The 12,837-nt window shown below is 38.4% G+C and overlaps 1 protein-coding gene across 1 annotated transcript; it reads right to left on the reverse strand.

The window, feature by feature from the left end:
* Nucleotides 1–3,324: 3,324 nt before the first annotated feature.
* LOC120360834 (DNA-directed RNA polymerase III subunit RPC7-like) lies at nt 3,325–4,367 on the reverse strand. Its single transcript, XM_074405375.1, has 2 exons — nt 4,061–4,367; nt 3,325–3,987 (listed from the first exon to the last, which is right to left on the reverse strand). The coding sequence occupies exons 1-2, from the start codon at nt 4,303–4,305 to the stop codon at nt 3,561–3,563; spliced, it is 672 nt and encodes a 223-aa protein (XP_074261476.1). The 5' UTR covers nt 4,306–4,367; the 3' UTR covers nt 3,325–3,560.
* Nucleotides 4,368–12,837: the final 8,470 nt, after the last annotated feature.

Raw genomic sequence — 12,837 nt, forward strand, 5'->3', positions numbered from 1 at the left:
AATAGGGATCGGGCTTTATTTTTTCCCAAATGACTATCCAGTTGTCCCAACACTGTTTACTGGAAAATCTATCTTTCTCTTACTGATTTGAAATGCTGCTTTTATCATGTACAAAACTCCCACATGTGTTGGGTCTATTTTTTCAGTTCTCTGCTCTGTTCCAGTACCTCTTCTGTCAAATCCTATGTGAATTTTAATTGCTATAGTTTGATTACATATTTTAATACGTGGTGGGCTTAGTCTCTGTCATTACTTTTCCTTTTCAGATATTTTCTGGCTATTTTTATTTGTTAATTTTATCATTAAACTTGAACGTGATTTTGTCGAATAAACAGTGCTGCAGGTATTTTGATTGGGATGACACAATGTAGAGATCCACTTAGGAATAACGAGCTTCATTCACTAATCTTCCTATTCATATGCTTCTTCTTCTTCTTTTTTTAACTCAGTCATGTCATTCTTTATTTTTATTTTATTTATTATTAGTTTACTTATTTATTTATTTTTTGAGATGGAGTTTCGTTCTTGTTGCCCAGGCTGGAGTGCAATGGTGCAATCTCAGCTCACCACAACCTCTGCCTTCCAGATTCAAGTGATTCTCCTGCCTCAGCCTCCCAAGCAGCTGGGATTAGAGGCATGCACTATCATGCCCTGCTAACTGTGCATTTTTAGTAGAGATGGAGTTTCTTCATGTTGGTCAGGTTGGACTCGAACTCCTGACCTCAGGTAATCTGCCTGCCTCAGTATCCCAAAGTGCTGGGATTACAGGTGTGAGCCAACACACCCGGCCTATTTATTTATTTATTTTTACAGATTTATTTTCTTTTTTCTTCCAACCTTTATTTTAAGCTCCAGGATGAATGTGCAGGATGTGCAGACTTGTTACATAGGTAAACGTGTGCCATGGTAGTTTGCCTCACAAATCAACCCATCACCTTGGTATTAAGCGCAGCATCCATTAGCTATTCTTCCTGATGCTTTCACTACCCCTGATCAGGCCCCAGTGTATGGGGTTCCCCACTGCCACGTGTCCACGTGTTCTTATCATTCAACTCCCACTTATAAGTGAAAACATGCAGTGTTCGGTTTTCTGTCCCTGAGTTAGTTTGCTGAGGATAATGGGTGCCAGCTCCATCCATTTCCCTGGAAAAGATGTTATCTCATTTCTTTTTTTCTTTTTTTTTTTTTTTTTTGTTGTTTGTGGTGATAGTTTATTCAAGAATATCTGTAATAGGCATCCCTGCTCAATAGATAGTTACTAGGTAAGATCTGTATTAACAAATTAGTTTTCTCTACCAAATAGACATTTAAATAAGTTCAAAATAAAACATCTTACTGTAAAACAAAGGAACACAATTTTGTAAGAATTTAATGTGTAAACAAGTACAGAAAAATAAGCATTATAGCAACCAGTTTTGCTCATGATAGCAATTTTAAAGACACTTCAACAACTACTTTTATCTAAGAGGCTATCTCTGCAAAATAAAATTCACTTTCCTATGGAATAATTTCACAGTCTCAGATTTTAAGCCAGGAAAATGAGATTCATGCTGGTAAAGCAACCTGCAAATTCTGCTTGTTCTCACAATTAACTTTAACATTGTAAAAAGAATGCTCTTAAAGGGGATGGCTGATGACCCAAGGGGCTGCCCTGCTATCTGCAAGACTAAAATTGTCATGACAAATTCAAAGCTAAAAAAAGAAATGACCTTCAGTGTATTTGCCTGGTTCAAGTGGTTATCTGCAAATTTATAATAAGTAGGTAAACAGAACAATATTGATAAGATTTCTGAGAACTAAATGGTATTTATTTCTGGTACTAAGGTGGTGAGAGAATAAAACACCTATGTTAATTATCAACCCCAAATGACAACTTTATGTGTGGTTTCTATTCTAAGGCTTATTTTATTCATGTATTCCATTTAGAATCTTAAATTCGTTTTACAATTTCCTTTAAACAAGAAATAATTCACAAATGGTTAATACAGCACTAAACTAATAAGACAGGTACTCACACCCATCTTGAATTATTTAATAAAGTATTGCCATTGAAAGTGATCTTTTTCCTGAGAAACTCATGTTGCAAAATAGCACAAGACAATACACATTTTCTCGAATTTTCTGCATGAATACAAGATAGGAAAATCAGATTATATTTTGTGAGGAAAACATGTTTCTCAAAATTGTTTTCAGTTACTTCCCAAACTATAAATTTTTAGAGGGTGAGAACCAAATGTAAATTAAGAAGTAATCTTTAAAGAGAATAAATACATATAGTAAATTTTGGTTGGTGTTTAAACAACTTTTATAGGAAATTGTGTACACGTGGAGAAACTAAGGCACATAAACAACCACACTCAGTTTCAAGGTTGAGTTTAATAGTACAGGTAGAAATAGGATCTAGGGATCAGATTCTCACATTTCAGGTTAATGATATCTTCCCAAAGGAGAAAAATAATTTCTTTTGGTAGATAACATTGATAAATCATTTTTCAAATATATAATATGAATTTCCTTGAAAATCTTTGGCATTTGTGAGAGTCTCTGTAGGCTAAGGTTTTTAGGCATTTTTCCCCCCAAAATATATAAAGTTGGGGGAGCTAGCTTTAAAGTTAAACAAAAAAATTAATCTTAATTTCAAAATGACCTGAGTTCATTTTGCATTCATATAAATCAAATGTACAACTTGAGTATTCTGAAACATAAAAGGTCACCATACTTCATAGAGTTCACACACATGCATTCTACAGTGATATTTATATTGCCAGAACTTATCTCACACTTATATAAAGGATAAAATAAAATGTCTTAGTCAAGTTTTTCCATAAGCCCAACTATTTGAAGATGTCCAAGTTATTACAGTGGGATGAATAATTTATATATCATACAGTATCAAGTGAGTCCCATATTCAAGTATTTATAATATTCACCCCATGTGAAAGTTTCTTTGCACTGGCTAAGATGTGAGCTGTGAACTTGATATTGCTCAGTTTGGTATTTTTCCCTGTGTGTATGTTTTCCATCACAAAACCTCTATCTCACAATTCTGCACTTGTAAGAGCTCAGGTAGGTTTATGTAGTCAGAATGCAGTAGTCTAGAACATACTATGTTAAAGTAAAAACTAAAATTATTTTCAAGTTTCTTTGTTTTTAAAGTGCTCTATGTGCTGTTATCTCAATTTTCAGGTTATAGAAATTCGTTATGACTAGCAATAGTTTTATAAAAGATCAGCAGTTAAGCAAGAATTATTTCAAGTACCTATACACAGATTAAGAGAGCATAAATTCTTTAGGCACATTCATATTCAAATATGAAAAAATCCACGAGAGTACATAAGAGAGATGGCAGAGGTGTTTAGAAGGAATGTCAGAGTGTCAGGGACTAATTGGTAAGGTAACTAGTATGTAAACTCAAAGTGGTTTTGAATATTTTGGTAACAAATATTTGTCCAAAAAAACCAAAAACATAAATACTTATAGCTTATCAGAAATAAAATACAAAACAAGTCTTTCCAAATGTTCAGAAGCTGCATAAAAATATTTTTTGAAAAATTTCATGCCTAATAGGTTGCTTCATCCATGTTGTCATCACTGTCTGCTCCAAAGTCATCTCCATCTTCAAAGTATGAATGAATGTAGTCATTTTCCTCTTCTTGGTCTTCTTCATCATATTCCTCCTGTTCTGCAGCATCATCGTCTTCGTCATCCTCACCTTCTTTACTTTTCTCTTTGCTTCCTTCTTTCTCTTCATTTTCCTCATCTGATTTTTCACCATCACCTCTCTTTTCCAACTCCTCAATTTTTTTCAAAACATCTGCAGTATTAGTGAGTGAAGTGCCTTTGCCTGCGTCTTTTGCCTTTTTGGGTTTGGGACCTGCTTTTTTACATTTATTCCTTGGCATCATCTCTCTTGGAAGTCTTCTCCAATCTGGTATCCATTCTTCCTTGTACACTTTCATGTATCTTTTACTATACCTTTCGATATCTCAGAGGACCCTATGGTTCAGGAACCTGAGCTGGGAACCACTGGACCAGATGATCTCTACGTCGTCTTCCAGCTTGTCTTTCTTCAGGTGTTTCAATAAAGTAAGGCATTCTTTTCATTGTTTCTCTCAACTCCTGTTTCAAAGCCAGCATATATTCTTCACCTTCTCCTGTTTTCAGTGGCACTGGTTTATAATCTGTATCAGGAAATAATGGGGGTGGTTTCAACACTACATCAGGTAACTTTTCACCTTTGCTAAATCCAACAGCTTCAATATTAAAGGTATAAGCAGCACGTCTTCTTCCTTTATTCCCAGCCATCAGAACCAGTTATACCAGACGAGTGGGCAAATTCTGAAAGGCACTGCTCCCTGAGTCTCGAAGCGTGGGCAAAACTCTGCAGTGGAAGTGCCGGCCGGCAAGGAAGGGGTGCTGGCAGAGGACGCCCGCGCTCCAGAGCCGCGGGTTCCACCGCGGGGGAAGCGCGCACCGCCCTCCATGCGGTCCCAGAACTCTATCTCATTTCTTTTTACAGCTACATAGTATTCCATATTGTATATGTACCATATTTTATTTATTGAGTCTATCATTGATGGGCATTTGGGTTGATTTCATGTCTTTGCTATTGTGAATAGTAGTCCTTTGTATTTATTAAAATATTTTGTTGCCTTTCTTCAGAAATAAGTAAAAGTATTTTCCTCATCTTGATCTTTCACACTTATTTCAGAGTTTATTCCTTTTTGAAGAGGTGGGGGTAAAAGGTTGATTTTGGTTGTAATATTAAATGCAATACTCTAGTTTAATATATTTTGTGACTGGTTGTTTGAATACAGAAAAATTACTTTTTATAACTTGGAAGCCATTTATCTTACTAAATACTATTATTTCTAATATTTTTCAGTTGATTCTCTTGGTTTATTCATGTACACAATCATAGCACTGAAAATAATGATACTGTGTCTGTTCCAATAGGAAGTCTTTTAGTACTTTAACATTAAACACAATGATCGCTTTTGAATTAGGTATTTATATGTGCACATATATATCAGTATACATATATATGTGCATATTTACATATATATATACATGCAAGCATGTCTGCACATTAATCAAGTTAAAGAAATTTCTATCTATTTACATTTTGCTACAAATTTTTATTGTAATTCATATTAAATTTTGTCAAGTGTTTTCTTTATATCTATCAAGATGATCACATTATTCTTCTCATTTGACCTATTAATATAATGAATTGTATGAAAATATTATTGTCTAACCTTTAACCTTCCTTGAATTCCTGAATGAATTCTACTTTTCCATGGGTTGTTCATTTACGGAATTATTGTATTTTATTTGCTAATATTTCATTTAAGATGTGCTTACCACATCTGTAAAATAGCCTTATTTTCTTTTCGTGCTATCTTAGGCAGGTTTTGACAAAAATTGTTCTAGTTCCTTTATTAAAATGAGTTTGACAGCATAACTGGGCTGGAAATAAAAGTACACACCTAGGCGAAGCAAGGTGATTGATGTTCAGGTTTATGGAGCAACATGGTTAGACAACAGAAGCTTGGGGGGTGTATGCGTGTGTGTTGTCTGTCTTTCTCTCTCTTATTTGTTTGTTTCCTTCCTTCCTTCCTTCCTTCCTTCCTTCCTTCCTTCCTTCTTTCTTTCTTTCAAGATGGAGTTGCACTCTTTTGCCCAGGCTGGAGTGCAACGGTGCAATCTCACCTCACCACAACCTCTGCCTCCTGGGTTCAAGTGATTCTCCTGCATCAGTTTCCTGTGTAGCTGGGATTACAGGCACACGCCACCATGCCTGGCTAATTTTGTATTTTTAGTAGAGACGGGGTTTCTCCATGTTGACTAGGCTGGTCTTGAACTCCTGACGTCAGGTGATCTGCCTGCCTCAGCCTCCCAAAGTGCTGGGATTACAGGTGTGTGTGTTGTATTTCTCATGAAGGAGGAAGGACATAATTTAGCTGAACTGAGGTCTCCAGACCTCTCTTTAATTCACCTTTCCATCAGTGAAAATCAGTTTGAGCCTATACCCTCAAATTCATGAGTAAATTGTTCATTTACTTTTAAATGATAATAGGTACATCTATAGTTATATATTAAGAAAACTCAAGAGAAGCCTTTAAATATTTATTAAAGTAACTGGAATTTTATAAAGTATCATATTTCCCATGACTTAAACACCACTCAAGAAATGATAGATTTTTTTTCTAATATGATAGTGTTAGGTATCAGCTAAAGTTATAATATGCTCCTGAGTCAAGGTCTATTTTAAACAATAGTGATTATAAAATTAGTATTATAAATAGTATTTTTCACATTTTAAACTTTATTTATTTATTTATTTATTTATTTATTTATTTATTTATTTGAGGTGGAGTCTCGCTCTGTTGCCCAGGCTGGAGTGCAATGGCACAATCCCAGCTCACTGCAGCCTCTGGCTCCCAGGTGCAAGTGATTCTCCTGCCTCAGCTTCCTGAGTAGTTGGGACTATGGGTGCCTGCCACCATGCTCAGCTCACTTTTGTATTTTTAGTACAGATAGGGTTTCACCATGTTGGCCAGGCTGGTCTCAAGTCCACCTTGGTCTTCCCAAGTGCTGGGATTATAGGCATGAGCCACCATGCCCAGGCATTTCAACCTTATTTTTAATGCCAGCTTCATGTCAGATCCGGTCAGTTTGCCACTCTTATGACCTGGTATTGTGGCTGCGGATGAGCTTGTCTTAGGTACACAGGGTCCACTCTTTCATTTTCTCGTTTCTCACATGTGCTTGCATCATTAGTAACTAGGATCTAGTCCATTATTCTTTTTACCTGGGTACATGTGAACACATAACCCACCAGCTGAAGTATCCAGAAAGTGAGGACACCACTGTCAACCTCACATTAGGGACACGTTAGGGAACTGTGAGATCCCTATATGACAAGTGGACCAGCAAGGGTTCCAGTGTCAACCTATACATTAAAAGGCTAATTTTTTCTTATATTTTGAGATTCAAGTTAAATATAGATTATCAATCATTCGTATTGAATTTATATATTGAGATAATCTATATAAAGGTTCTAACATTTTCTTACATTACTTAAACAGAGTATCCTGCCTTCCCCATTTTGGAGAAGCCCAGGAGACCTAGGGAGCCAGTCAGGAGACCCAACAGAGGGCAGCAGGGGTGCCAGAGGCTGGAGGCCAGCGAGTGGCTGTGCATCTAGGAGGACACACATATGCAGTGGGCAGCAGGTGGCGGATGGAGCTGAAAAGACTGGAGAGTGAGTGGGCTGTGATGAGTTCCAGATGTTTCATCAGATTTGAGTGGGGTGAGAGCAGGGCTACCTGTCACAGAGGTTAGAGACACAACAGGAAAAGTTTGTGAGGCAGATGATGACTTTGGAGGACGCCTACGTTGCTGTATCCATGGGGCTGGTGGATGTGGGATCTGTAACTCGGGAGACAGGTCAGGAGCCACCTGGGCTGGAGTCAGAAATTCGGAGTCCTCTGCATACAGTTGGTAGTCGAATCCCTGTGGGTGGATGAGCCCACCCAGGGAGGTCTGAGCAGTCATCACTCTGGGGATAACTGTGGTTAAAGGCAGGAAGAGAGTGCCTGTGACACAGGTATGAGGATGCCCGTGATGCAGGTATGAGGAGTGACTGGCACTTGCTCCTGACCTTGCGAAAAGTTTCAGCAACTTGGCCGACCCAGCCCTCTCCACATGCCCTGAAGTAGCCAGCCCATCACTGGCCCTTCAGGTCCCATGACAGGAGTGTGAGGTGACTGAGCCAGATAGGTGGCCTGTGCAGGCCTGGGCAGAGGGCCACAGCCTGCAGAAACTCCATCCTCTTAGAGCTAGGGAGGGCCATCCCATGAACATGCCAGAGTACATCAGAGAGAGCTGCACCTGGACTCCTCCTCCTGCCAAGTCTCTTTTGTTGGTACCACACATAAATGTGACATTATGGGGAAAATTGGGGTCCCATGACAATTGCTCCTCCAGAGGCTTTATGTTTTTAAAAAAACATGTGTGAGCTGCACAGTGATCATGGGGTCTGAAATTGTAAGTTCTAATTTGCAAAAGGGGAAGATATTATCTAATAACTACAAGGCTAGACTTTCAAGGCAGGTGGCCTGGGTTTATCTTCAGGCTCTACCATTTACTACCTATAAAGTTTTGGGCAAATTATTTAACTTCCCCAACTCTTGGCTTTCTCATCTGCAAAACAGAAACAGTAATTTATTGAATAATTGGAATAATAATGTATTGAAACAATAGTTTCGAAAAGATGGTCCATTTTGTGACCTGGTGTTGTGGCTGCAGATGAGCTTTGTGCTCAGTCAATGTTAGCTGGGTTTAAGCCAGTGTGAGAATGACCTAAAGACAGCACTGGTCAGACTGGTCAGAGGGACACCAGAAAGGGGGACTGGCCTTTGGTTAGAGGTAAAGGGTTCTCATCCCAGCATCCCTGGGGTTATGAGGTCAGGGAAATCTGGCCACCTTCGTTCAGTGAATTATCGCTTCCCAAATATGTGGGCCTGTTTCTTCCAAACATCCAAGACTGCTCAATAGCTAAGTTGCTATTTGCATTTTCCGATTCAGTTAATGAAATAGTTCATAGTTTACCATAACTCTTCATACAAAGCTGCTATTTCATTTGTTCATTTGATTAACAACTGAGTATTATACTTTCCAAGCAAATGAAAGAGAGAAAATTTAGGGGTGGCTTGGGCTCTTTGTGGAATGACAAGAGATACTGACATTTTAAACTTGAAATAATTCTATATATCGCTTCTTGCAGTAAATAAGAGAACATCTTTTATTGGGTTTTAGGATAGCTAAGTGGCATCAGGTGTCAGAAAAGTTATTGTGGAAGAAAACTCAAAATTGGGAATAGGCCTGGTGTGGTAGGTCACACCTGTAATTGTAACACTTCGAGAGGCTGAGACAGCAGGATCAACTGAGCCCAGAAGTTCAAGACCAGCCTGGGAAACATGGAGAGACACCATCTCTACTAAATATGTAAATAAATAAATAAATTAGCTGGGTACAGTGGTGTATGACTGTGGTCCCAGCTACTTTGGAGGCTGAGGCAGGAGATCGCTTGAACCCAGGAGGTCAAGGCTGCAGTGAGCTGTAATTGAGCTACCGCGCTCCAGCCTGAGTGACAGCGTTAAGACCCTGTTTCAAAAACAACAAAAACAACTGGGAGTATTTTAATACGAGTTGATTTTTAAAAATCTAATGGAGAAGTCTGGTATTTTTAAATTTCCATGGTAAAGCACATTACCACTGATTATAGAACAGGATTCTAATGGCAGCATAGCCTGAATATACTGTTTGTGAAAGTCTTTTGTAAACTCTTCATGGTCACTATATATTTTTTACTAGGTATTTTTTATTGTGGTAAAATACATGTAATATAAAGCTTCCATTTTAATAATTTTAAAATTTATAATTCAGCAGCGTTAAGTACATCCACAATGTTGTACTACTGTCACCTCTATCTAATCCAGAATGTTTCCATCACTCTGAAAAGAAGCCCCATAGACATTGAACAGTCGCTACTCATTCCACGCTCCCTCCAGCCCCTGCTAACCACTAATCTATTGTCTGTCTCTATGGTTTGCCTATTCTGCATATTTCCTATAAATGGAATCATATAATTACTATGTATTTTAAAAACATGAATGACTCAGTCTGTCTTTTTATTAAAGGTAAAGGGTTAGGCATGGAGAATTACGTACTCTCTCTCCCAAGACTCTGTTAAAGAAATAGAATATATAAACCAACAGGGACACAGGGATTGGTAGAGAAGACATCAGTGACAGGAAACTTATTTTTAGATGCTGAAAGGTAAATAGAGAAGCAGATAGGGAAGCCATCACCTGAAGTGTGGATTGAACAGAGAGCCAATTTGCTCTTAGGATCCTGGGGAGTAACTGGGAGGTGCCATTTAAGAAGTGAGGAGGCATAGGGCTGAAGACAGGGGATTAACACCAAAGATGAACTCACATCAGTCAACCCTCGTCTTCCATCACCCACCACCTCATCTGCAGAATGTCAGTGATCAGGTGTCCACTCCATCATGCGGCTGAGAGGTTTTTCTCTGGATGGCCCTGTGTGTTGACACCTAGGGGTGCCCCAGAAGCCCTGCCTGCTCAGTCTAAAGCAGGGCTCACCAATCAGCAAGCCTTACCTAGTGAACTTTAGCTTTCAGTAATCTCTTACTGCCACATAGGTATACATAGACCATAAAGACTCACCAAGCATTTACAGAAGGCTTCCAGCAGGAAAAAAAAAATATAAACAGTGTATAAAAAAGAAGTCCAAAGCTGAATAAGAGGGATAATCTAGGGAACTGAAAGACAAAACCAAAGCTTTAAAAACCACCAAAAATGAATCAGTATCCAAATTAGTATTTTAATTGGTATCCTCAAAAAATTAGGGAAAGATAGCCATAGCTCTTAGAAATTAAAAACATTATTGCAAAATAAAAATTAAATATATATTAGAAGATAAAATGGAGACAATCTCTTATAAAGGAGAGAAGACAGTGAGACAAAAAATAAAAAATTGTATAGAGGATCTGATCCAGGAGGCCTAAAATATCTGATCAGTAGTTGTTCTAAAAGAAACTCCAGAAAGAAGGGAAGGAAGAAAATTATTTTAAAACTACAGAACATGTTCCCAAAGCTGAAGGATACATGTAGAAATTTTATTTAAAATGTACTAAGTAGCTAACATAATTAATTTTAAAAGGGCTCACATTACTGACTTCAATCATGAATTTTCAGAAACTCAGGGATAAAAGACCATCCTAAAAGCCTCCAAAGCAGAAAGAAGAAGAACATGTACAAAAAATGAGGATCAAAATGGCAATAATAAACTCCTCAACATGAGTACTGTATATTAGAATACAATGGTGCACTCTGGGAGGCCAAGTTGGGTGGATCACTTGAACTCAGGAATTTAAGACCTGGCCAGCTCGACAAAACCCCATCTCTACTAAAAATGCAAAAATTAGCTGGGAGTGGTAGCTTGCACCTGTGATCCCAGGCACCTGGGAGGCAGAGGCATGATAATCGGTTGAACCCCGGGAAGCAGAGATTGTGCCAGTGTACTCCAGCCTGGGTGACAGAGCGAGACCCCGCCTCAGAAAGACTAAAAAGGAAAGAAAAAGAATACAATGGTGCTGTGTCTTCAAAATTGTGAAGGCAAATTATTCTCAGTTTAGAATTCTACATTCATCTGACTACCAATCAAACAGGAGAAAAATAACGACATTTTATTACATGCAAAATCACAGATACCTTCTCCTCTTTGATGTGCTTGAGTAAAACTGGATGTGAAACAAGAAGAGAGTAGTAGCTGCTTGCAGGAGGGTGGCAGTCCACCCGGCACAGCGGTGGAGGGCTTTCCAGGAGGGCACCTGTGCAGCAGGTCCAGAGTGCACCTGGTGCAGATTGCAGAGGGGTATCTGGGGAGGGGTCTTCAGGAAAGGGAGGACTCAATGCAATACCTGTTGTTGTGACATAAAGACATGCTACGGGTATGCTGATGACAGAAAGACAGCAGGAAATGAGTGACGTAATGAGACACCAGACAAGACAAAACACTATACAAGAGAGGAAACGTAATCATGCCGCTTCCTTTGCCTTGCAGAGGACACGTTTACTGTGTCATAATGATGTAAATTACCTGTTATTGATTTAGCAAAAATGGCGAAATAACTATATTAGGAGGACGTGGATGGGTGAGGAGGGGACAGCCTGAGAAAGTTAAACATCCATTCATTTTAACACCATAATCAATAGATAATGTCGACAGTGGATAAATCAAGAAATAGTGGTAGAAGCACATGATCTGGAAATGTAGAAGTTACTAGTAGAAAAAAATAGCTTAAAGAAGTTAAAAAAAAAAAGTGCTGGGTTGGGGACACAGGAATGAGGATGGAGATGGCTAGGATAAAGGGCCATTGTTTCCTTTTTGATAAAGTGTAATTTTTAAAAACATGCATGTATTACATTGATTTAAAAAAGGAAATAATAAAAAGTCAACTCAAGCTGAGGTTTGAGAAGGACAATATGTAAATTGCACTTAAAAGCCAATTTATTTGTGATTAAGACAGATATGCTATATGACTCTAGACAAGTTTTTAAAATTCCAAATCCTATGTCAAATGAAAAATAGCTTCCTTAGAAAAGAAGATGAACCTGCACCCAGCAGAAATGAGCTTCTATCCATTTCGAGAAGAAAATTCATTGCTCATTATGAGAATACATATAGGGTGTCTCTATGAACCTACAACCTGAGTTGTTAAAATTTAACAGTTTTAAAACTTTACAAAGACCATGAAAAGCCTTTATAATGCTATAAATTCCAACCTGGGTGGAGGCATGAGGTCCATACAAATTCTGACTTCCTTCAACTTGAAGTAACTCAGCATGTAAATCCTCAGGAATCAAGATGAATTCTAAAAGTGAAATACTTCCACTTGTGTAGAAAAAGCAGTTGAGCAGCATGTAGGTCAGTAAGAAAGATTCTAAATTCCACTCAGCATGTGCATACACCAGAAAAGAAGTATGGTTCCAGTATGGACCCAGTATGGTACAGAAAAGGGGTTGGGACTGTCCAATACATTGTAGAGGCTGAGTAAATTGGGCAGGAATCAATGTTCCTCTCTGCCAGAGTGAGCCATTGTTGGCTCCAAAATGCCATGGACGCTGCAAGGTGCATTCGTCAGCTGTGGCTGCCATAACAAAATTCCACAGACTGGGTGACTTAAACAACAGAAATTTATTTCTCATGGTTCTGAAGAATGGAGTCCAAGATCAAGGTAATGGC

Source organism: Saimiri boliviensis, chromosome 9 (assembly GCF_048565385.1).
Source record: "Saimiri boliviensis isolate mSaiBol1 chromosome 9, mSaiBol1.pri, whole genome shotgun sequence".
Lineage (NCBI taxonomy): Eukaryota > Metazoa > Chordata > Mammalia > Primates > Cebidae > Saimiri > Saimiri boliviensis.